This window comes from Saccopteryx bilineata, chromosome 6 (assembly GCF_036850765.1).
Source record: "Saccopteryx bilineata isolate mSacBil1 chromosome 6, mSacBil1_pri_phased_curated, whole genome shotgun sequence".
NCBI classification, from domain to species: Eukaryota; Metazoa; Chordata; class Mammalia; order Chiroptera; family Emballonuridae; genus Saccopteryx; species Saccopteryx bilineata.
In genome coordinates, this window is record NC_089495.1 from 50663085 (window position 1) to 50686773 (window position 23689).

Below are 23689 nucleotides of genomic sequence, written 5' to 3' on the forward strand. Positions count from 1 at the left end.
AGACTCCCGCATGCGCCTGACCGGGATCCACCCGGCACGCCCACCAGGGGCGATGCTCTGCCCACCAGGGGGCGATGCTCGTTGCCATGTTGTGACCAGAGCCACTCTAGCGCCTGAGGCAGAGGCCACAGAGCCATCCCCAGCGCCCAGGCCATCTTTGCTCCAATGGATCCTTGGCTGCGGGAGGGGAAGAGAGAGACAGAGAGGAAGGCGCGGCGGAGGGGTGGAGAAGCAAATAGGCGCTTCTCCTGTGTGCCCTGGCCGGGAATCGAACCCGGGTCCTGCGCACACTAGGCCGACGCTCTACCGCTGAGCCAACAGGCCAGGGCTATGTCTGCCTTTTTTTAATTCCACATTATGTTTTTTGTTGTTTTTTTTAAGATTTTATTTATTCATTATAGAGAGGAGAGAGAGAGAGAGAGAAGGGGGAGGAGCAGGAAGCATCAACTCCCATATGTGCCTTGACCAGGCAAGCCCAGGGTTTTTAACCGGCAACCTCAGCATTTCCAGGTTGACGCTTTATCCACTGCGCCACCACAGGTCAGGACACATTATATTTTGAGCTTCCATGTGTATACTCTCACACACACACATGTCCACACACATTATTTCTCTGTTTATTAAATCTCTTTTCAGTTGTGTCCAATCAGCTCTTTTTTAATTAATTTTTTTTGTGTCTAGAATTTTTTTTCTGTTCTGTTTTATTTTGAAATCAAATTTAATGGGGTAACATTGATCAATAAGAGTACATAGGTTTCCGGTGAGCATCTCTATCGCATCTGAACTGTTGATTGCGTGTGTGCCCATCACCCAAAGTCAAATCATTTTCCATCAGTATATCTTTGTCCCTCTTTACTCTGCCCCCCCACCAGGTAACCATTTCACTTTTTTCTATGATCCTTTTTTATAGTTTCCAGTTTTCTGTCAAAATTCTCTATCTTGTCATTTAACTTCTTGAATATATGTCATACTTATTTGAGTGTCCATTCTGGCCTCTTCAATATCTCCTATGAGTCTGTTTCTATTGTATAATACGTTTCTTCTCTTGTCTTTCTGTTAAGACTTGCTGTAGAGCAAACAGTTGTCTGAGGCTTGCTCCCTTGCACTTTGTATGATTAGTGTGTGAGCACATGGCAGTGCCACATGTGTATAACCTATGTAATCCTATGGGTTCTTTCCCTGGGCACGGATGGCTTGCCCACCACTGCGAGAGGCTGTTCAGCACATCGCTTGCCTGCTGCTGTGAGAAGCATTTTCCCCTGCCTGATTGTTCGCCCGCTGAAAATCGGATAAACAGGAATGGCCCACTGCTTTCCGGTTCTGCAGTTTCTCTGCCATCTTCCTGAATCCAATGTGAACATGCCCGGCCTCGGCCACCGGCCTTACACTTGCTTTCTTGTATACCTAGTTTTATTTTGTAAACTCTATTTCACTATGTGGGGTCACTTTTTATTGAGAATTCTACATTGTTTATGAACAAGTATAAAGATGATTGGAGATTCTAGATGATGGCATCTTCTTCCAGAAAGGATTTATGTTTAGTTCTGTCATAGAGCAAAGCTACGACGGATCATCTTAATCTCTAATTTATGGAGCTGATTTAAAGCTAGACTTCATTCCTTGTGAGGATTAGTCAATTTTTGATTCACACTTACTCTTAGTATGACGCTTTTTAGTCCCAACCAAAAGCCTGGGTTATTGCCAGACCTGGCCTTCCCCCGAGGGCACTGAAACCTGAACTTCGCCTGCCAGGCCCTGAGAAAGAGCCCAACTCCTGTTTTGCTCTTGTCACCACTCCGTTGTCTTGAATTAGCGATTGCGTCAGGGAAAAGCAGCCCCAAATGCCAGGTTCACCCCTTCTGGCTTTCCTTTCTTCTGGATCTTGGCTCTACAAATTGCCTTACTAATTCTGACAACTTCGAACACATGTTCTTTTCTCCCTTTATTAATTTGTCTAATAATTAATTTGCCTAGCTTTTCTAGTCATTCTTTTTTTTTTTTTTTTTTTTTTTTTGTATTTTTCTGAAGCTAGAAACGGGGAGAGACAGTCAGACAGACTCCCGCATGTGCCCGACCGGGATCCACCCGGCACGCCCACCAGGGGGCGACGCTCTGCCCACCAGGGGGCGATGCTCTGCCCCTCTGGGGCGTCGCTCTGTTGCGACCAGAGCCACTCTAGCGCCTGGGGCAGAGGCCAAGGAGCCATCCCCAGCGCCCGGGCCATCTTTGCTCAAATGGAGCATTGGCTGCGGGAGGGGAAGAGAGAGACAGAGAGGAAGGAGAGGGGGAGGGGTGGAGAAGCAGATGGGCACCTCTCCTGTGTGCCCTGGCCGGGAATCGAACCCGGGACTTCTGCATGCCGGGCTGACGCTCTACCACTGAGCCAACCGGCCAGGGCCTCTAGTCATTCTTAATGGCAGGATTGTTCTGAATTAACCCCTATTCATCCATTGCCAGAAGCAGAATTCTACACATACTCCAATGAAAAATATTATTGTAATATACATACATTCCAATAACTTAGTTTTCTTATGTAGTCTCATGTAAACTATAAATCTCTTTAATAAGAATGTCAATATTAATTTTCCCAATATTTTCAAGTTGCTACATAAAATTTATACTTTCAATGAGTGAATCGTATCTTTTTGGCCAAACCCTTATAATTTGACATTTCCACTGGATTTTTTTTCTGTTATAAATGCAGCATGGTGCTCATCTTCATCTATATACTCCCAAGCAGTTGTAATTATTCCCTAAGTAAAATATCGTAAAATAAAAATTTAATATTAAAAAGTATAGATTTTTTTATATTACTTAAGATTCCTGTAATGCTGGTGGTTGAGGTCAGGCAGGTTCACATTGAATTCGGGCCGATGGTAAAGGAACTGCAGAGCCAGAAAGCATTGGACTATCACCCGTTTATTGAAGGCTTGCAGAGATGGGCAAATGAATAAGCAAAGGAAAACCACTTTTCGCAGTGCAGGGCAAGGGATCAGGAAAACTACCTTCATGGTGGTAGGCAAGCAGTCAGCTAAATGACCCTTCGCAGTGGCGGGCAGGCGATCTGCCCTGAGGGAGAACACCCATAACCTTACATAGACTATACACACATGGCTCTGTGCTCATGCACTAATCATGCAAAGTGCAAGTGAGCAAGCCTAACACAGCTGTTTTCCCAACAATCGCCTAGGAAAATCATATCAATTTACACTTTCACCAGCATTGTATAAGTGCCAGTTTCTCTATGTTTTTAAGCACTTTGTAAATAGTAGAACTTTAATTTTTAAATTTGCCTGTGTCTGATGCAAATAAGCAAATATTTATTATAGGTTTCATCTGTGACCTCATACCAGGAACACTCTTAGGATCATAAGAAAAACTTTAAAATTAAATCCTGACTCTAAAGAGCTCATGATTCTTCATAGATATTCTTTCATTACCCCCTTTTCATTATGAAGGTCCATTGTAATGTTCCCAGAAAGCCTGACTCCTCAGTATACAAATTTGCCTCCTGTGTTCTCATCAGTTGTATGTATAATTTGGACCCTGGCTTCATCTTTAACTACAATTATGTTGTATGGACTTATTTATAGTGCCCAGTCCAGGATAGCTCCTTTGTCTCTTTCTGTCAAGTCTACATATCTGTGTGGTATGTCTGTAGTTTCTTTTCCCTCCTTCCTGTACTTCCCTAAACCAGGCCTGTTTAAACTCTATTAAATGGTCTGACCACTCATCCGACTTAACAAGGTCACTCATCTAGATCAGGATTCAACAAAAAACACCCTGGGTGCAGATCTGGCCTGAGAGCTGTGTTTGTATACAGAGTGTCCTTGGCTGTTTTGATGACAGAAGAGTGAAGATCAAACAATCCACAAAGTCTGAAATATTGACTATTTAGTCCTTTACACGGAGAGTTTGCCAATCCCTGATCCTTATGACTCTATAAGAAGATCCTGAATTTAATAAGAAAGATTTCTCTATGCCAGATTAAGCTGCTACACAAAGTGAACCCCAAACTCCCCCACTCCAGTGGGTATAGGGCTCTTGTCTGCTCTCCTCCACCCCTCCATCCTCTCAGAAACTGTCCTCTATCCCTGGATTCTGATGGGATGATTCTGCCCCTCCCACTGACCCAGCCAATCAGAATCCTCCCTACAACTTTCGGTCGAGCTATCAGGAGAGATGTTCTCTTTAAATCCAGGTCCTTGAGCTGTGAGAACAATGAAGACCTAAGGCTGATATAACCATCCTGCTCTCCTATGTAAAGAGCCTACTGATAGGTAATGCAGGCAGAGGCCAGCAAGCCAAATCATCAAGACACACAGAGTCCTGATTATCTTCTTTGAATCCCCAAATTGAGTTGTCAGAAGCTAATTTGACTTCTACAATTTTCCTCTTTGAACTTGACCATGACTTACTTATAAGTACTAAATTTGCTAGTTATACAAGGTAATAAATTACTCTTTTTCCTTAAGCTAATTTTAATTGGGTTTTCTGTCATATGAAACCAAAAGAGTCCAGACAACTAAAAACCTGAAACAAGAAATGGAAAGTACAAGAGACAAACTGAGTAGTTGGCATGGTACGACTGGATGGGGACAGCAGGAGTGCCTGTATGGAGAGCTGGTGGCGATTCCTGACCTGACTGACCCTCGGTCTGAAGCTGGCTGAATGGTTCCCGGTGGTGTTTCTGGACCTGGATCATTTGTAGACTTTGAACTCAACAGGTACAGAGGATAAAAATTGATGACGCCCACATTTACATATACTAGTCTAAACAAAAGAGGGTGTTCCCCACCAGAGGCGGCCTGGGGGCACTGTCCATGGCATCGACATCACCCGTACTGTGTGCCCCAGCCCAACAATTAAGAGGATCTAGATATAAAAAGTCCAGAAAATGCAATGAAAAGGTACAGATTCAAGGACCCTGACTCAACAGTTTGATGACTTTGGTCTCCTACTTATATATTTTTCAAAGAAGTTATGTCACTAGAGCAATTAAATGACTAATCTCAAATCCATGGCTTCCAAACTCTGCCCTGAGTACTGCAGAGAATTTTCAAAGGTACCATGGGATATTTTAAAATTTTTTTAGGAAACAGAGCAGTACTAAACATATATCAGATTACCACACTGACAGGCAGTCCACAGTTTTAACATCCTTTTCAATGGTGTCATATGTCTGCAAAGCAGTTGCTTATATATTTGGCAGTTGCTCTGATGAACAGCACAAAATCCATGTGTAACAAGCACTGAAGGTGGTGCTGTCCAAGCCGAGTCTAAAGTCTGAGAAGTTGTATAGTGTCCAACAAGAATACATGTCCCCTTTAGCAAGTAATTGTGATCACGTAAGGATGAAATTAAAATATTATTTTTAATTCACAGCACTATTTCTTCAAATGGCTACTAAGTTATTAAGGTAGAAACACTCACGTTGTTTGTAGCTAGCTTCTTAATTAATTGGACTGTTAGATATTTCTTTTGGCTCAGAGATGCTTTAAAAAAGTTACTAAGATACTAAGGGTGCTGTGAAGTAGAAAGTTTGGTAACTGCACTAAGACAATCCTCAGAACTCCAATTCTCACAAATAGGAGCTGGGCTAGTAAAGTGGTGCAACCACTTAGGAGGACTAGCCTGCCTAGGTTCTTTTCAAATGCGGCCATGGATGACCACAGAAAAGGTAGAACCTTTTAAAGAACACAGCCAAAAGCAGCACTAGTGGCTGACCCAAGCATTCCTCCTACTGCCTTACTCCCCAGGAAGATGTCATGCACAGCTGACCCTTGACAATACAAGTTTGAACTGCACAGGTCCATTTATATGCAGTTTTTTCTTTTTCTTTTTTTTAAATTATTTATTTATTTATTTATTATATTTTACAGAGAGAGAGAGACAGACAGACAGACAGACAGACGGGAACGGAGAGAGATGAGAAGCATCAATCATCAGTTTTTCATGGCGACACCTTAGTTGTTCATTGACTGCCCCCTCATATGTGCCTTGACCACGGACCTTCAGCAGACTGAGTAACCCCTTGCTCGAGCCAGTGACCTTGGGTCCAAGCCGGTGAGCTTTTGCTCAAACCAGATGAGCCCGCGCTCAAGCTGGCGACCTCAGGGTCTCGAATCTGGGTCCTCCACATCCCAGTCCCACGCTCCATCCACTGCGCCACTGCCGCCTGGTTAGGCGCAGATTTTTTCAATAAATACTGTAAAATATATTTTCTCTTATGATTTTCTTTTCCTTTTTAAGTGAGAGGAGAGGAGATAGTGAGACAGACTCCTGCATGCGCCCAACCAAGATCTACCCGGCAACCCCCTGGGGGCTGATGCCTGGGGCTGATGCTCAAACCAACATAGCCACTGGCTAAAAGAGGAGAAGAGAAAGAGAAGGAGGAGAGTGAGGGGAAGAGAAGCAGATGTTCACTTCTCATGTTTGCCCTGACCAGGGATTGAACCCAGGACATCCACATGCTGTGTTTACATTCTATCCGCAGAGCCAACCAGCCGGGGCCATGATTTTCTTAATTATGCTTCTCTTTCTCTAGCTTATTTTACTGTAAGAATACAATATATAAATATATAATATATAACACACAACTGTTTATGTTATTGGTGAAGCTTCTGGTCAATTGTAGGCTATTGGTAGTTAAGTTTTTGGGGAGTCAGAAGCTGTATGTGAATTTTCAACTGCACAGGGTGTTGGCACCCCCTAACCCCTGCATTGTTTAAGGGTCAACTATATATTATAGATGGTTATTTCCTGTTTATTTCTCTTTCTCTACCTTTTCATATAAGAGATTTTAAGGTGGTTACAAACATTTTTTTCCATAATATATTGAACCATTATGATGATAACACTCACCATTTAGATATGGATTGCCAGACTGTGAAGTGCTACATCCAGACTTAACAAAGAGTAATGCATATTATCCAGAGCCCCTGGACTAGGATGATCTAACTAGGAGGCTTTGGGCTTGATTTGCTTTGGGGAAGAGATAAGTACATTAATGAATACATATGGGTTGGCTGTATTATGTTGGGGAGGGCACAGAAGAAATTATACATATGGAGAAAGAGAACATGTGTGTATGCACAAGTGTATGCATGTGCTGGGTAGGCAGCAGGTGGAATGTATCAGGCCAGAGTCTTTTCTCCGTTGAGAAATCCTCTTCCACCTTGCATGCTATTGGGATTGGACTGTTGCCGTCCTGTGTCTTTATGCCCTCTGGTCACAAGAACGCATGTACACAAATATGAGTTCTTTCACTAGATGTGACACATGGACACTGGGTAAGAGAAAGTCACTCTCTTCTCTCTAGGATTATGAGGACCATATCGAGTGACTTTTTTTTTTAAGATGTTTTTTATTACTTGACCTGTGGTGACGCAGTGCATAAAGCATTGACCTGGAATGCTGAGGACCCTGGTTTGAAACCCTGAGCTTGCCATTTCAAGGAACATATGAGAAGCAACTACTACGAGTTGATGCTTCTGCTTCTTGCCCCACCCACCTTTCTCACTCTCCTCTTTCTAAAATCAATAAATACATTTTTAAAAGATTTTATAGATTGGTTTTAGAGAGAGAAGATGGAAGAGAAACAGTAAGCATCAATTCACAGTAGTTGCTTCTTGTATGTGCCTCGACAGGGCAAGCCCCAAGGTTCAAACCCGTGACCTCGGCATTCCAGGTCAAAGCTTTATCCACTGCACCACCACAGGTCAGGCTAGCTTCTTCCTTTTTATTTTTTTATTTTTTATTTTTTATTTATTATTATATATTTTTTTTGTATTTTTCTGAAGCTGGAAACGGGGAGAGACAGTCAGACAGACTCCCGCATGCCTCCGACCGGGATCCACCCGGCACGCCCACCGGGGGCGACGTTCTGCTGAGACCAGAGCCACTCTAGCGCCTGGGGCAGAGGCCAAGGAGCCATCCCCAGCGCCCGGGCCATCTTTGCTCCAATGGAGCCTTGGCTGCGGGAGGGGAAGAGAGAGACAGAGAGGAAGGAGAGGGGGAGGAGTGGAGAAGCAGATGGGCGCTTCTCCTGTGTGCCCTGACTGGGAATCGAACCCGGGACTTCCGCACGCCAGGCCGACGCTCTACCACTGAGCCAACTGGCCAGGGGCTTCTTCCTTTTTTTAAAGCCTGATTTTTTTATTCATTTTTTAAGATTTTATTGATTTTACAGAGAAAGGAGAGGGGAGGAGAGTGAGAGGTATCCACTCATAGTTGCTTTACTTTAGTTGTTCATTGCTCGCTTCTCATATGTGCCTTGACCAGACAAACCCAGGGTTTCAAACCGGCTACCTTAGCATTCCAGGTCCATCCACTGCACCACCACAGCTCAGGTTCAGTGATTTTTTTTTTTTTTTTGAGAGAGAGAGAGAGAAAGAAGAAGAATCAACTTGTAGTTGTGTCACTTTAGTTGTTCATTAATTGCTTCTCATATGTGCCTTGACTAGGAGCCTCAGGCCAAGCCAGTGACCCCTTACTCAAGCTAGTGACATTTGGGCTCAAGCCAGCAGCTTTGGGCTTCAAGCCAGTGACCATTGGAGCATGTCGATGATTCCATGTTTTAGCTGGCCACCCTGCACTCAAGATAGTGAGCCTGTGCTCAAGCCAGATAAGCCCGTGCTCAAGCTGGAGACCTCAGGGTTTCAAACCTGGGATCTCAGCATCCCAGGTCGATGCTCTATTCACTACACCACCACTGGTCAGGCTCAGAGTGACTTTTGACACCACACTGAGAAAACCTCTATGAGGATGAAGCCACACAGAGGTTAGCAGTGAAGAAACATGGAGGAGGGGCATAGAGACAGAGTTCTGATTTTATCATTGAACTCACCGTCTGGGAATTATCCAAGCCTAATTTAGCCAAGTTTGGACTTCTGTCACTGAGCTAAAATCCCTTTTTGTGCTTATGGAGGTTTGAGCTAGGTTTCTGTCCTTCTTATTCAGAGTTCTAATAGTATCACTAACACAGCTTCTTTTTTTTAGGTTTTGTTTATTCATTTTAGAGAGAGAGAGAAAGAGAAAGAGAGAGAGAAGGGGGAGGAGCAGGAAGCATCAACTCTCATATGTGTCTTGACCAGGCAAGCCCAGGGTTTCAAACTCGTGAACTCAGTGTTCCAGGTCAATGCTTTGGCCACTGCACCACCACAGGCCAGGCATTAACACAGCTTCTTAGGAAACAAAATGAAACTGGGCTGAAAAATCAGGGTGAGAGACAAGAAACAGCTTTTTTGCAGGTGAAGCCTTGGTGAAAGGGTAGTGTTTAAATCAGTATTTTCATGAGGGTTCCAGGAATACTTGTTTCTATGCATTCAGGAACCAATGCTTGTAACTCACAGGCACATTTTACCTTCATGTGGTTATACAATCCTCTTTAAGCACATAATTCCCTAGATCTCCTTGAAGTGAAAATTAAAATCATTTCCCACAATTTGTCTTCCTTGTCAGAAAGCAGGGCCAAGGGCTTTTAAGAACTGGTGCTGCAGTTTTTGTGACTGTTGGATGGATGACATCATCCTTCTGGGGATGATTTCATTTATGCCCTTTCTGAATATATCTGAAAGCAAACCCAGCCCCATGGAGGGAGGGAATACACACAAACACACACGGAATACACACACACACACACACACACACACACACACACACACACACACGGCTTGATGAGTCTTTGTATACCAAGCCTTTATAAGCTGATTGGCAGGGTCAAGTGGCCACTGTTCAGAGGGCGATAAGCCCTGTTAGTTGGCTCTTTGCCAGACAAAATCTCGCATGAGAATTTTTCTATTGAGCCTGTTGTAGTCTGCCCTTCTAAACAGCCTAAACTTCTCTAGTGTGAGCCTCTGGAACTTCCACATTGGGAATGTGCAACCACAAGCCACCCCTCCCCCCCAGTGGGATCTCAGATATCAGTCTTTTTGGTAACTTTTACCTTCAAGTGCAATCATACTTGAGGTGGAGGCACTAGAGAAAAAGACATCTTTTCAGCATAACCTTATGGCTGAAATGAGTATTTGTTACTTTTGATGTACTCCCTGTAGAATATTCTGAACTATTTTCTGGGAAGTTTTGCCATGTATTCCAGATGATTTCTTATAATTAGACATATTTTACCAAACAAACACCTGCTTCTATTCCCTGCTTCTGCACTCAGTTGTCCAGTGATTGTAGATTGGTGCTCTGGTTTCTATGGGAGATACAGTTTAGAGACTACACCCAAGGAAATATGAAGCAATACCATTAGCAGAAATGTGAAGTATGTAGCAAGGTCCACAGGCCTTGAGAGAGGAGAAAGGAAGCTCTTGCTCCTGCAGCTGAGCCTGGAGGAACCAGTTACAGAAGGTTGATCAGAAATGCGTCTATCTAGTAAAAGGGGTGGGCTACGGGCTGAATCATGAGTGTCCCCTGCACCCAACTCATATGTTGAAGTCTTAACCCCCAGCATCTCATAATGTGACTGTATTTGAAGTTAGGGTCTTTATAGAGGTAATTACGTTAAAATAAAGTCATTAGGAGAAACCTAGTCAAATATGATGAGTGTCCTTATAAGATGAGGAGATCAGGACACACACACACACACACACACACACACACACACACACAGACTGTGAGGACAGAGAGAAAATGGCCATGTACAAGCCAAGGAAAGAGGTCTCAGAAGAAACAAACCCTACTTACACCTTGATCTTGGACTTCCGGCCTCAAGAACTGTGAGGAAGTAAATTTATGATATTTAGGCCACCCTACCATGATACCTTGTAATGACAGCCTGAGCAAATTAATGCAAGGTGCAAACAAAAACTGACTTAGAGTGATATTGCTGTGAAAGTTTGTGCTCTGAGGCTCACACCCACTGAATGAAACTGCCTTTTCAACACTCCACAGTGTACCTGCATTTTTTCTGAAGGCTTTAGCATATATTTTCTTGCTGTCACATCATCCAACCATGACTAGTCATCTTCTTTATACTGATTTTAGTAATCTGTCTTCCTTTTTAGTGTCTTCACCTGCTGAACATGTGTAGAAATTTGTCAAGCCTTCTGTTACTTATCCAAGCTACTCATATTTCTCTATCGTTTAGCACGTCCCTTTCTTTAATCTTTAAATTTAAATTGCTAATGTGCTACTTGTCTAGCTGTTCTTTATAAAGTGGCATTTGGGGGTGTTTATCTTTTCAACTCAGAAGAAACGAAGAGATTGATCATTAAATTCTTGTTTTTTTGGCTGCATTCTGAACTCTGCCGAGGCTATGAGCTGGCTTAGGGGAAGTCATTACATAGGGTTCTCTATACAGAGAGGCTTTATATAGGGTTATGGAAAAGTCCTTTGTGGTTCCAAATGTGTGTCAGAGCATAAGCCAGTGCCCAATTCATGCCCTTAGGTCAACACACAAGACAAAGAGGACCAGGGGATGAAAATAATTCCATGAGTTGGTGTCTCCATAGAGACTAGGAAATGCATAATCTCTATGGAGACCCTCAAAATCTCTCCTGAAATTACAATAATATATAATCTGTTGTAATTATAAGTTAAGGTGGAGGAAAAGTGTCAAGGAAGAGGATGAATGGATAACCCTCTTCTTTACTTAGTAGAAATATAGCTGTGTGACTGTAAATTTAATCAATTGGGTTATAAAATTCCTAAAATAGGGTTCTGGGAGATCACGTTCCTGGGATAGGATAAAATCCATCTGAGAATTTATATGCCCAATACTGAACCAGATGTCTGACATGAAGTTGGCATTCAAAAAATGTTAGTGTATAAATGAATGAAATGAGCAATTGGGCAGGATCATATCATGGGTTCAGACCAAGTCAATCATCTCTGCTCTGCTAAAACAAAGGAGAGGGCCATTGACTGAGGAACACTAGGTAATGTCTGCATATGACTGAGAAGAAAAATAACTCCTATTTTGCTTCTTCTCTTTCAAGGCAAATGCTGTTCATTAGTACATATATGGTCAAAGGAGGAAATGAAGTTCAGTCGTGGTGAGGAGATAAACAGGGTATAGGGAAATAGACCAGCTAATGAATGCAAGTCACTGTGTCCTATAGATAAATGATATCCCACTGTAACTCACATGTTCTTAACCTCTCTAGCCTCTGGATACTAAAAAGGACTTGGACTACTTTTTATACTCTGATTATTATGGCCCCATGCCCCCTATGGCTTAATTGTCAGATATTAGCCCACTGCAAAATAGGCCTCAAGGTTTCTGGAGTTTCCTATGGTAATGCCTCAGATCCGTACCCAAACATTTCTGTGTATTTGTCCTGCTTCTCCCTCCTTACCTTGCTGCCATATTATTGCCCTGACTGCTGACCCTAAGGAGAGACCTCTTATCATGATGATCTCTACTGGCTGACTACTGACTGAAAAAAATAATCTTTAATTCCAGAGAGAGCCACTGCTAAATCTTGGTGTATATACTTCCAGGTTTTCCCATTTACACATATACACACAAAATTATACAGATATGTGAATGATATATATTTAAATATAACTTCATATACATGACGTAGCTTGAGATCAGAATATGTACATATTGTTTTGTACCCCAAATTTTCTTTCTTAATGAAATAAAATGAAAATAGTTTTCCATATTACTAAATATTGAAATACATAATTTTTAATGACTATGTACTTGGTATGTATATGTTATCATTTACTCAAGAATCTCTGTCAGACTTTTAATCCGTTCCCAGTTTCCCCACAATTTTAAATATCACTGCATTGCATCTTTTTATATCCGTTCTTAGCCACTTCTTTGTTTCCTTAGCATGTTCTGTAAGCACAATTCCGAGATTATGAACATTTTTAATATTCATGCTCTTGCTTGTTTTGTTGTTCATCTCCTATGTACCCCCTTTTTGAGAGAGAGAGAGAGAGAGAGAGAGACAGGGAGAGAGAAGTGTAAACTCCTAGTTTAGTCACTTTAGTCATTCATTGATTGCTTCTCATACCTTCCTTGAGGTGGGGGGTGAGGGGGACCTCTAGCCCAGCCAGTGACCTCTTGCTCAAGCCAGAGACCCTTCCAAGCTGGTGAACTTGCACTAAAGCCGGATGAGTGCCCAGCAAAATTTTGAGGTTTTGAGCCTGCGACCTCAGTGCGCCACCACCTGTCAGGCTCCTGTGTACCCATGTACACAAAATTTTCTCAGGATGGTAAACTCCTAGGTATCAGAGTTCATGCTCTTCTCAGCTTTCTATGTGCCACACTCACTTCATAGAACCCTGAGAAAAGGCTTGCATATTTCCATAGGGAAAGCAGGGGTTAGGTTTTAGCATCCCATATCTTGTTGGATTCAGAGCCCCAGAGGGAACTAAGTTCTCCGAGTACAATGACACCTCAGAGAATAAACACTCCTTATCTCAGTGGAGAACTTTTTAAGTTTCCTTCAAGAGTCTGAACTCTTGGGGGCTCTTTTTTTTGGGGGGGGTATATCCAACCTCGAACAGCAATGGTACAACATGGGCATTCATGGGCATGAGGGAGGTGCCACGGTCCCAACAACTTGAGCTACAAATAATTTCATTGGCTGCCACTGTAATTAAAAATAAAATAACTTTCTGGAGGCAACCTTGACTCATTTCTTCTTATTTCCTCTGCAGCAAGAGGACAGGGGGACTAAACGGTGGAGACAGAACTATTGCCTAGGACGGACCTGGGGGCTTCAGCAGGCGGCAGAAAGAGAGGGAGAGGGCTGGGGAAAGTCTAGACACGTTTCCTTTGATTGTCCTCCCTATTCCTTGCTCCTCCCTCCGTTCTCCCCTTCTGGAGATGGATACTCCCGCCTCGGACCAGAGCCCGGAGACGGTGGAGTTCAGCCCCGCCACTTCTTAGCTAAGTTTACAGCACTTAGCATCCGACGGGGCTGTTTTCAAGCGGCAAAAGCACTAGGAATGAACAGCTCCGGGTCTCGCCTCTCCCTTCTCGGTTCCCTCCTAGGGTTGGTTGGAAACTGAACGGAGACCGCGGAAAAGCTCCTCTCCAGCAGTCCCGAACCGGCCCCGCCTGAGGCCCCGCTGGGCACTCGTCCCCCCACGGTCTCCCACCCTGCCCTCGCGGAGCTCGCCCGGAGCACATCTCCCCAGGGGCCGCTGGGGAAGGGTGGGCTGGCTCGCAGGGCCGGAGGAAGACGGCAGAGTAAGAGTCGGTGCGAACCCTCCCTCCCCGCCCCGACTCCGTAAGCTCCTGACCCGGCCCGAGCCGAAGGGTGGAGTTGAGCCCCCTTCCCCACGCCGGGAGGGCACCCTGTGGAGGGCCGCTCCTGGCACCCAGCCGCCTTCCTCCTCCCCGTGTCGCCAACTGTGGGCGGGGGCAGCCGCTAGGGACGCTCGAGCCCCGCCAGCCCCGGCAGGCGGCAGGGCAGGCGGTTGCGGCCTAGGGCGCCGGCGGCTGCGAGCCTCCTCCCCCTCCCGGAAGCGCGGGGCGGAGTCCCCAGCCGGGCCGCGGGGGCGAGGGCGGGGGCGGGCGCGGGCGCGGGGGCCGGGCTGGGGCGGGGCGCGCTCGGCGCTCGCGGGCTCGGCCGTCTGTGCGCGCCCACTTCGGCTCCAGGCCGCCGGGCTCCAGCCGAGCAGCAGCGGGAGCGGCGGCAGCTCGCAGGGAGGCCCCGCGCGCCTCGCAGCCCCTCCCCGGTACTGTGTATGGAGACGCCGTCCGCCACCCGCCGCTGAGCTACCCTCCGGCCCGGGACGCACGGGGGCTGGGGTGGCCTCGGGCTCCGGCCCGCTCCGCCGCAGCCGGATTCGAGCTTGGCCGGCTGACCCCGCCGCCCGAGGACTGTGCGTGGCCCGCGGGCCTCGTCGCCCGCGTGAATCGCCGCGGCCCGGCCGTCCCGTCCCAGGAAGTGGCCGTCCTGACGGCCATGGCTCACTCTCCGGTGCAGCCGGGCCTGCCCGGCATGCAGGTAGGCAGGCTCCGGGCCGCCGAGGGGAGGGATGCGCGGGCCGGGGCGGAAGCTGGGAACTTGGCGGTGTAAACACGGCGCTCCCTCCCCCCCCCCCCCCCCCGCGCTGCCCCTTCCGGGGTCGCGCCGGCCTCGCGCCGCGCTCCCAGCGCTCCCGGCGCCCCTGCCCGGCGCCGCGGCCGGCTCTCGGGCCTGGAGGGGGGCGCGGGGACCTGGGGCCGCGGCCTGGAGGCGGCCCTTGTGGGCCGGGAGTTGGGGCGGCTGGGAAGGGAGGTGGTGTGCCGGCCGCCTCGCCCTCCCCGCTACCCTGTTCCCCCAGCGCCTCGGAGCTGCCGGCTCAGCCCCAGCCCCGGGGAGCAGTGATGTGGGGAAATGCCCTTGGAGGCCCGGCGCGGGCTCTGGGCCCAGCGGGCGGGCGGGCGGGCGCGGGGTGGCGGAGGCCCCTGTCTCTCCCGGCCAGTGGGCGGTAAAGTTGAGAAGCGGGAGGGGAGTCCGGGACGCGCCTGGACTCGTCCTGGGCCCGGCCGGGCGGAGGAGGTCGGGCGGGGTGGAGGGAGATGCAGCTGCCAGCCTCGCTCCCAGCGCGTCTTTCCGCGCGTTTCACTTTGGTGCAGACTGGGGGGAAAGCGCGAGCCGGTAAACCTGGCACGGGGACTCCCTTCGACAGCAGGCACTCGAGTGTCCCGAGCCGAGGCTGACCCGCCGACCCCGGGACACTGGGCTTTTTTACTTAGAGACTTGATTGGATCCAGATGAGTTCCTTCTCAGCAAACCTCTTCGTGGATACTTTGTGGCATCTTGGCCTACCAGTGACTTTGGGGTGGGGGTTGAATTTCAAATTTACATGAATGCATTCAAGTTTTTTTTCTATTGGGGACTGTTTTTCGCCTTTTGAAAAATAAAACCACCCTCTTTGGCTAATTTGTAATGTTTGTAAGCGCATAAATGGTGGCAAAATGATTAGGATTAAAATCTCACGATGAAGTTAGGGTATGTTCTTAAAGTTTTGCTCTCCCAATTTAGCTAAGCGAATAGGCCTGAGACAACCACCACGGGACCCAAGTGGATTATTTATTTTACAGACATCTACCGGCTCATTTTCTCTTTCTTTGCTCCTGAGGTCTAAGAGGAACAGGGCTGGGAGGCAGATCGCTTTCTCTCTCTCTTTTTTTTAAATCATAGAAAGAAAACTGGATTTCATTGTTTAGGTTTGAAGTAGACAGTAACAAAATATTGCCAGAATTTTAGTGCGAGGTCTTTTTTCTTTTCTTCTACTCTCTTTTTTATTAGGAGTACCAGATAAAGTTAATATCTTAAGGATGTGCTTCAAGAAAACTGCCCTTGAATAAAGAGTTTTAAAACTCAACAGACTTTTAAAACCTAGGCTTCTGCTGACTGCTAGGTAAAAATGAGATGTGGTTTCTTGGTATTTCCTAAGGTTCCTGCTTGGGTTTGGAAAGCAAGGTGAACTGGGTGAAAAATTATTTTCCACCAGTAGAGCAAGAAGGCCTTCTCATAATGATTAAAAAAAATTCTTTTTTACTCAGTACTTCCTTTACACTGACTTTAATGTTGTGTTAATCAGGTTGCAATAAATGCCTCCCTTAGAGTTAACCCTTAGGCCTTCATAGAAAGAGAATCATCAGCTTGGAAAGGTACTTAGAGCTCCACTGGCTGATGCCCTGTAGTCGGTATCAGATGGTCACCAGGTGGTATCTGGTCTCAGTACTTTTTTTGTCCTTTCTTTTTTCAAGAGTATGGACTCTTTTTAAATCTTGAGAAAAGAAGGTGAATTTTCTTTAATAATTTTGTCTCCAAAACGTAGTGTGTTTCCTAGGTAACATTACAAGGGACTGATTTTTCTTTAAAAGCTGGTAAGTTTTTATTTGGTTGAAACACCGAATTTGCAGCTGTTACAGTTTTAGAGCTGTGAAGGTGACTTCTGACAGTCATCCAGCATTTACATCTACACATTGTATGACACTGTGTTTGTATTGTGCAGTTAATTGTTTTTAGTGTGCCATTTGGGAACAACATTCCCTTTTCTTCCTCCCACTATCCCCAAAACCCCGACAAAAAACAAGCACATTTCCTACTTTGAATTAGCAGCTACTGCTGTCTCCCAGGGAGGCTTTACTCAAGAGTTGTTGAAGATTAAGTTACAGGCACGCCTGCCTTTGAGTGTTGTCTAGGATAAAACAGAACTACTAACCCTTCTGTGCCCTATCCTGAGACATCTCACATCCCTTCCTTTTTTCCTCTCTCTTCTCCTGACCAAGGTGAATAAGGAGTTAAAAATGTCAAAGACAGCAGAGTGAATTGGCAGCCTAGGCAAAGATGCTTAAAAAAATAAATGTGAATAAAAGAACATTTTAGTATAAACATCATTTTCCACTGTCTTGCAAATCATTTTTATGCCTCTTGATTTTTCCCAGTACTACTTGAAGTGTAGGTATTATTTATGCCATTTTCTAGGTGTGGAAACCAACATAGACTAATTGAATTGGCCAAGGAGAGAGTGTTACGTGGCAAATTTGTGACTTGAAACCAAGTTATTTTCTACCTTCAAGACCATACTCTTTACTATGTTGTATTATTGTTTTATTATTACTTTTGCAAAAATTAATGTTAATTTCCTTCCAACTTGGGTTTGATGGAGAAATTAGAAATATGAGATCAATGTTTTATTTATTCAGTCAGCAGTTGTTTTTGAACATTCATGTGCCAGGTCTTAGATGACTGATGACTGTAAATCTGAGTGACTTACCATTTTTAATAAATGATTAATGAAGGTTGCTAGGGGCCTTTTTTTCTTTACCTTCCACAGCCCAGTTTCCTATTAGCATAGTGGGAAAAATAGAAATCATGAACTGAATGTAGTAACTACAAATAGACATGAAGAAATTAGGTTGATTTGTGAATTTAACTACATGCTGTCCTTCATTGAACATACGGTGTCACTGAATTAAGATTAAAAGAAAATCAAGCTTAAGTTTGGAGGCAGGGAAATATAGTTTGCATAAGTTGTAATTTAAAAAGAATCAGATTTTGGTTTATAAATTTCTATTACAGAGTTTTATCAGTCACTTAAACTTTTCTGAACCATGACCCATGTAAGAAATATATTTTATATCACGACCTGAAACAAAAGTTTTGAAGCCAGTCTTAATGCTTACTACTTGTGAAGTAGTTATGTGATGTATTTTATTAAAAAAATAAGCTAGTTGGAACAGTAAATTGATTTCACAGCTGAGTGGTTTTGACCCAAGTTTGAAAGATACTGATTAGTTATGTCATGTGTAATATGGCCTGAGTTCAGGTAAGCATCTTTTGAGGATGTCATAAATTTAAGATATTCTGATTTTTGAAAGCACAGACACTTTTACAGGAATACCTAGAAAACTAAAAGTTTTACTGGTTAGCATCATCTGTCTGTTTCTCTAGCTCCTTGGAGAAACCTTTGCCTGAGAATGCCCCTTTGTGTAGGGAGAGTGAGAAAGATATTTAATGGCCAGTTTTGGATGCATTGGGGGCTTTTCTCAAGTGTTCTTGCTTACCCTGGGGAAATCTGTGTGCTCTGCAAAACTGGGAAATGAAGGCAAACAGAAGGACAGCTGCATTTAATTGTGGCTTAAGTGCTCTTGTCCTTTTTTCCCCTCTTAGTGTCACATTTCCAAAGTTATTTCCCCATTTCCATGCAAGAGGCCTCTCCATGGTCAGCCTGTTAACATCTGCAACCTGGGAGAAAGGTTGGTATGTTACAGTGTGTGGACATTTAGGGTATTTGTGAGATTTAGTTAAAAAAATTTTTTTAATTTATTGATTTCAGCAAGAGAGGAAGGCAGAGAGAGAGAGAGAGAGAGAGAGAGAGAGAGAGAGAAAGGAGCATTCATCTGTTCCTGTATGTGCCCTGACCAGGGACTGAACCAGCAACCTCTGCACTTCCGGACGATGCTCTGACCAGTGGAACTGTCTGGCCAGGGCAAGAGACTTAGGTTGATTTAGGTTCTTGAAAGCACCTTGAGAGAAATACTGAACTGTAGAATGTGGCCTGGTGTCTTAGAACATGACTAGATGGGGAGCCCTCACTCATGCAATACATTTGTCTATGGAGTGTGGTCCAGGGGCAGTGGGAGGTGTAGCTGAGAAACTCCACTGGACCTGTCCTCACTAAGTCAGCAGCCTGTGGCTGCTTCAGAGAGCAGAGGTGTGTGGTTGGAAAGCTGATTCTCAAAGCTGGGGGTGGAGGGGCACAGGCCCAGGGAAAGGGACCTGCCTTTCTGGCTGCAGTGGGGTAACCTTTTTGAGTGTCCTATACTTTAGGAGCCCTTCTTTTTCATTTGCAGGTGGGGAGAAGGTGAAAGGAGTTGGGTTCTGGGAAGTACTGGGCTGCTGGCTTGGAAGGCAGTGGTGAGAGGAACTTCAGGATACTGAGAGTAGGAGTGGAGAAGGCTGAGTGGTTGGAGGTCTCTGGTGTCAGTATGATGGCCCAGGTGGATCTTTTTTTTTTTTCCTTAAGTGAGAAGAGGGGAAGATAGACTCCCACATGCACCCTAACTGGGATTCATCTGGCAACCCCCATCTGGGGCCATGCTTAAAACCGAGCTATTTTTAACACCAGAGGTGGAGGCTCCAGGAACCATCCTCAGCGCCTGAAGTCGATGTGCTGGAACCAGTTGAGCCATGGCTGTGGGGTGGGGGTGGGGAGTGGTGAAACATATGGTCTCTTCTCATGTGCCCTGACTGGGAATTGAACCCAGGACTTCCACACGCTGGGCCAACACTCGACCACTTAGCCAACCGGCCAGGGCCTTAGGGATATTCTTGACAGTATTTCATATAGAACCAAGTGAACTGCAAGTAGGAATTGATCAGATTAGTTTTTCTAGGCAGCTAATGTAGCACAAGAGAGTTGGGGTTAAGTGGCAGCCATTGTCATTGCATTCTTGTTCTTTTTTGTAAATTTTGTCCTCATCTTTGAGCTATAACTAATGCTTGGAGCTGAGCTTACTTATTTGATGCATGTTGACATTGCTTTTCAGTTGAGCAGTATTTTTCTAGGACCTTAGTTCAAGATGTAGTGTAAGTAGTTAACTGAAGAAATGAGTGTTGGTAGTTGCTGCTGCTTTCTAGTGTATTTTTACAGTCATGCTGAAGCCAGAGTCTGATGATCTCTTGAGAAACATGCCACTTGACTCTCTTATTTGGGTGACTTCTCCCAGTGATTCAGAATTGCCTGTTTGAAAACTTGTACCTGCAGGAAACTGACCACACCCAACCAACTCTTCTGTGGCTTTTTTTCTGCTTTAACTGAGCACTGTTAACATTAATGGAATCTTGTGGCAGGAGTGCAGGAAATAGAAGTTGCTCTTTGATATCCCTCTTGCTGCTTAGTATCAACCACTGTCCTCGTACCAGTCATTTCCCATAATCATGTTTTTTCATTGCATTGTATTTAAAATTATTAGTGCCAAATGTTTTGGGAAAAAGAAAAACAGCTATTCCAACACCTGGCTTCTGGGGGTTGAAAAAGGAGTTTCCTTATCTGAAACTGGGTTTTCTAGTTTCCAGGGTTGAGATTACAGCAAATAAAACAAGATGTACCTTTGTTTGCTGCAAAGTATAAAACATCCCAGATTATGAATTATAGATACCCTATGTACATACCCCTGAACAGCACAGCCAGTATAGACTAGACGCAGGGGTCCCCAAACTTTACACAGGGGGCCAGTTCAGACCGTTGGAGGGCCGCCACATACAGTGCTCCTCTCACTGACCACCAATGAAAGAGGTGCCCCTTCTGGAAGTGCGGCGGGGGCTGCGGGCCACAGTTTGGGGACGCCTGGTAGAGGGACCTTTCATTATGTTCTCATGAGAGTTCTTGGTTAGCAAAAGGAATCTTTTATTTCTTTTCTTTTCTTTTTTTTTTTTTTGCATTTTTCTGAAGCTGGAAACAGGGAGAGACAGTCAGACAGACTCCCGCATGCGCCCGACCGACCGGGATCAACCCCGCACGCCCACCAGGGGGCGATGCTCTGCCCACCAGGGGGCGATGCTCTGCCCATCCTGGGCGTCACCATGTTGCGACCAGAGCCACTCTAGCGCCTGAGGCAGAGGCCACAGAGCCATCCCCAGCGCCCGGGCCATCTTTGCTCCAATGGAGCCTTGGCTGCGGGAGGGGAAGAGAGAGACAGAGAGGAAGGCGCGGCGGAGGGGTGGAAAAGCAAATAGGCGCTTCTCCTGTGTGCCCTGGCCGAGAATCGAACCTGGGTCCTCCGCACGCTAGGCCGACGCTCTACCGCTGAGCCAACCGGCCAGGGCAGGAATCTTTTATTTCTTAATGTTTACTTTATTGATTTTAGAGAGAGAGGAAGGGAGAGAGAGAGCACGAGACAGACAGATGGATAGGAACATGAATCTGTTTCTGTATGTGCCTTGTCTGGGGATCAAACCAGCAGCCTCTGCGTTCCTGGGCACTGCTCTAATCAACCAAGCTATCTGGCCAGGGCAGCAAAAGTGACCTTATCTGTTCAGCATCCTATTGGTATCTGAATAAGTTGTGGGAACATTTCAAGTTTTACGTTAATGCTTACCAAATATTTGGCTAGTGTTTTATCTTCCTAGTATTTTAAGTCTCTGTTTTTAAAAAGACTTTTAGGTTTTAAGATTTGAAAGGACCACACAGACCCAAATCCTTTTATAAATTTTTAATTATTTAGGATTTTTACTTAGATCTTATTAAAGAAATTATACATGTTTTAAAGAGTCAGATGGCTTCATAAGGTTTGTTTGGAAAGATAGCAATCAGTTCCTTACTCCCATTTCCTCCTCCCCAAAGGCAGCCAGTTTGATCTCTCTTAGCTGATTGTTACTCCTTTGTTTATAAAGAACATTAAAAAATTGCTGCTACTTTTTCTAGTTACAGACATTTTTTCTGAGAATGAGGATTTATTTCTCTTTTTGCCTCCTTCATTCTCATATTACCTCCGGTATGTATTTTCCAATATAGTTACATTGTAACTTTGGTTAGGTCAGTGTGAACATTAATGTGACAGTGTAAACAGTATTCACAGGCCAGCCATTAATAAAACAGGATTACTTTTTAAATCTTCCTTGGAAGTTGCCTTTTAGTAATGTACTTAGCTCTGGCTCCTATAGCAAAATAGCATAGATTGGGTGAACATTTATTTTTCACAGCTCTGGAGGCTGGAAGTCTAAGATAAAGGTGCTGATAGATTCAGTGGTGAGAACTTGTTTTTTGACAGTGTCTTATTGTGGTGTCCTCACATGGCAGGAGGGGCAAGGGAACTCTCTAGGGCCTCATTTATAAGAGCATTAATTCCAATCCCCATGACCTAATCACCTCCCAAAGGCTCCAGCTCCTAATAAAATCACATTGGAGGTTAGGTCTCAACATCCAAGCTTTGGGGGATGCAAACACTGAGTCTCTAGCAATTCTTTTTTTTTTTTTTTAATTATTTTTATTTATTCATTTTAGAGAAGAGAGACACAGAGAGAGACAGGGACAGAAGCAGAGAGAGAAGGGGCTCAGGAGCAGCAAGCATCACTCCCATATGTGCCTTCCCTGGGCGAGCCCAGGGTTTTGAACCTGCGATCTCAGTGTTCCAGGTCCACGCTCCACTGCGCCACCACAGGTCAGGCCTATAGCAGTTCTTCAACTCCAAACTTGCAACAGCTGTTGAAGCCTCTTAGGAAGTCCAGGAAGAGCATCAGTTTCACCATTCTGCAGAAGTCTTCCCATGAGCCTTCAGACCTGCTTGGTGTGGACTGACCACCTTTCGCACTCAGTGTGCTGCTGGCTAACTTCCTTCGTTTTTGTCCTCTGGATTCTTCGGTTACTCTCTGTTGGATGGCTTGCTTTTTTTTTTCTTTTTTTTTGTCTCCTGTCATCTTTCTTGGTTTACACCCTGGTGTTGGAACATATTTTGCAGTGCCTTCCTGGGAGTGGAGTCCTTGGGAGATAGGATTTTTGAGGACTTGGATATCTGAAAATTTCTTTATTTTTACGTTTTCCTTCTGTTGATATTTTGGCATGTGATACAGTCATAGGGTGGAAATTATTTTCTTCCAGAAGGTTGAAGGCATTTCTTCTCTGTTAGCTTCCAGTGTTGCAGTGCCACACCAATACCAGATTCTGTGTACACAGCTATTTTGTTCTTCGTGAACTTCATAGGATCCAATTTTTTTTCTTGTCACCTTCACTCACATGTTATCTCCCTTCCCTCTCCCCAACTTCAGATCTAAAGTTTGCCAGTGACGTATCTTGGTATGGGTCTATTTTTCTTTCTTTTGTGATAGGTACTTTTAGACCCCTTTAATCTGGTACCACTAGTCTTTTTTTGTTGAATTATTTCTTGGATTCCCCTCCCCCTGCATTTTTTTGGTTCTCTCTTTTTGTAAACTTTATTGGATATTGGACCTTAGGGACTGGTCTTCAAATATTCTTACCTGTTTACACCTAATTTCCATCTTTTCCCCCCTTGCCTTTTGGGATTGTCTTGACTTTATGTTCTAGCTCTTCTAATTGAGTATTTCATTTCTGCTCTTGTTCTGTAAATTGTAAGAGCTCTTTTTGGTCCTCTGAATGTTCTTTTATTATAGCGTTCTTTTCTTCTTGCAATTATCTGTTCTGTTTCCTCAAGTATGTTAATTGTTGTATTTTTCCCCCATAGAGTCTCTTCCCCCATCCATCCCTTTCTTGGTTGGTTTTGGTCTCTTGTTTTTCTGGTAAAGGCCACTTTCAG

The 23689-nt window shown here is 44.9% G+C and overlaps 1 protein-coding gene across 2 annotated transcripts in view; it reads left to right on the top strand.

Annotated features, from left to right (window-relative positions):
* The window catches only part of STK24 (serine/threonine kinase 24), a 170538-nt gene that overhangs the window by 20711 nt on the left and 126138 nt on the right, over positions 1-23689 (top strand). The window contains exon 1 of one of the 2 annotated variants that reach the window (XM_066238052.1): positions 14498-14924. The exons of the other annotated variant lie outside the window; for it this stretch is intronic. Within the exon in view, the coding sequence (XP_066094149.1) occupies positions 14883-14924 (42 nt within the window). The 5' untranslated portion in view covers positions 14498-14882. Of the gene's footprint in view, positions 1-14497; positions 14925-23689 lie in introns of those variants that run through there. 2 annotated transcript variants of the gene reach the window in all.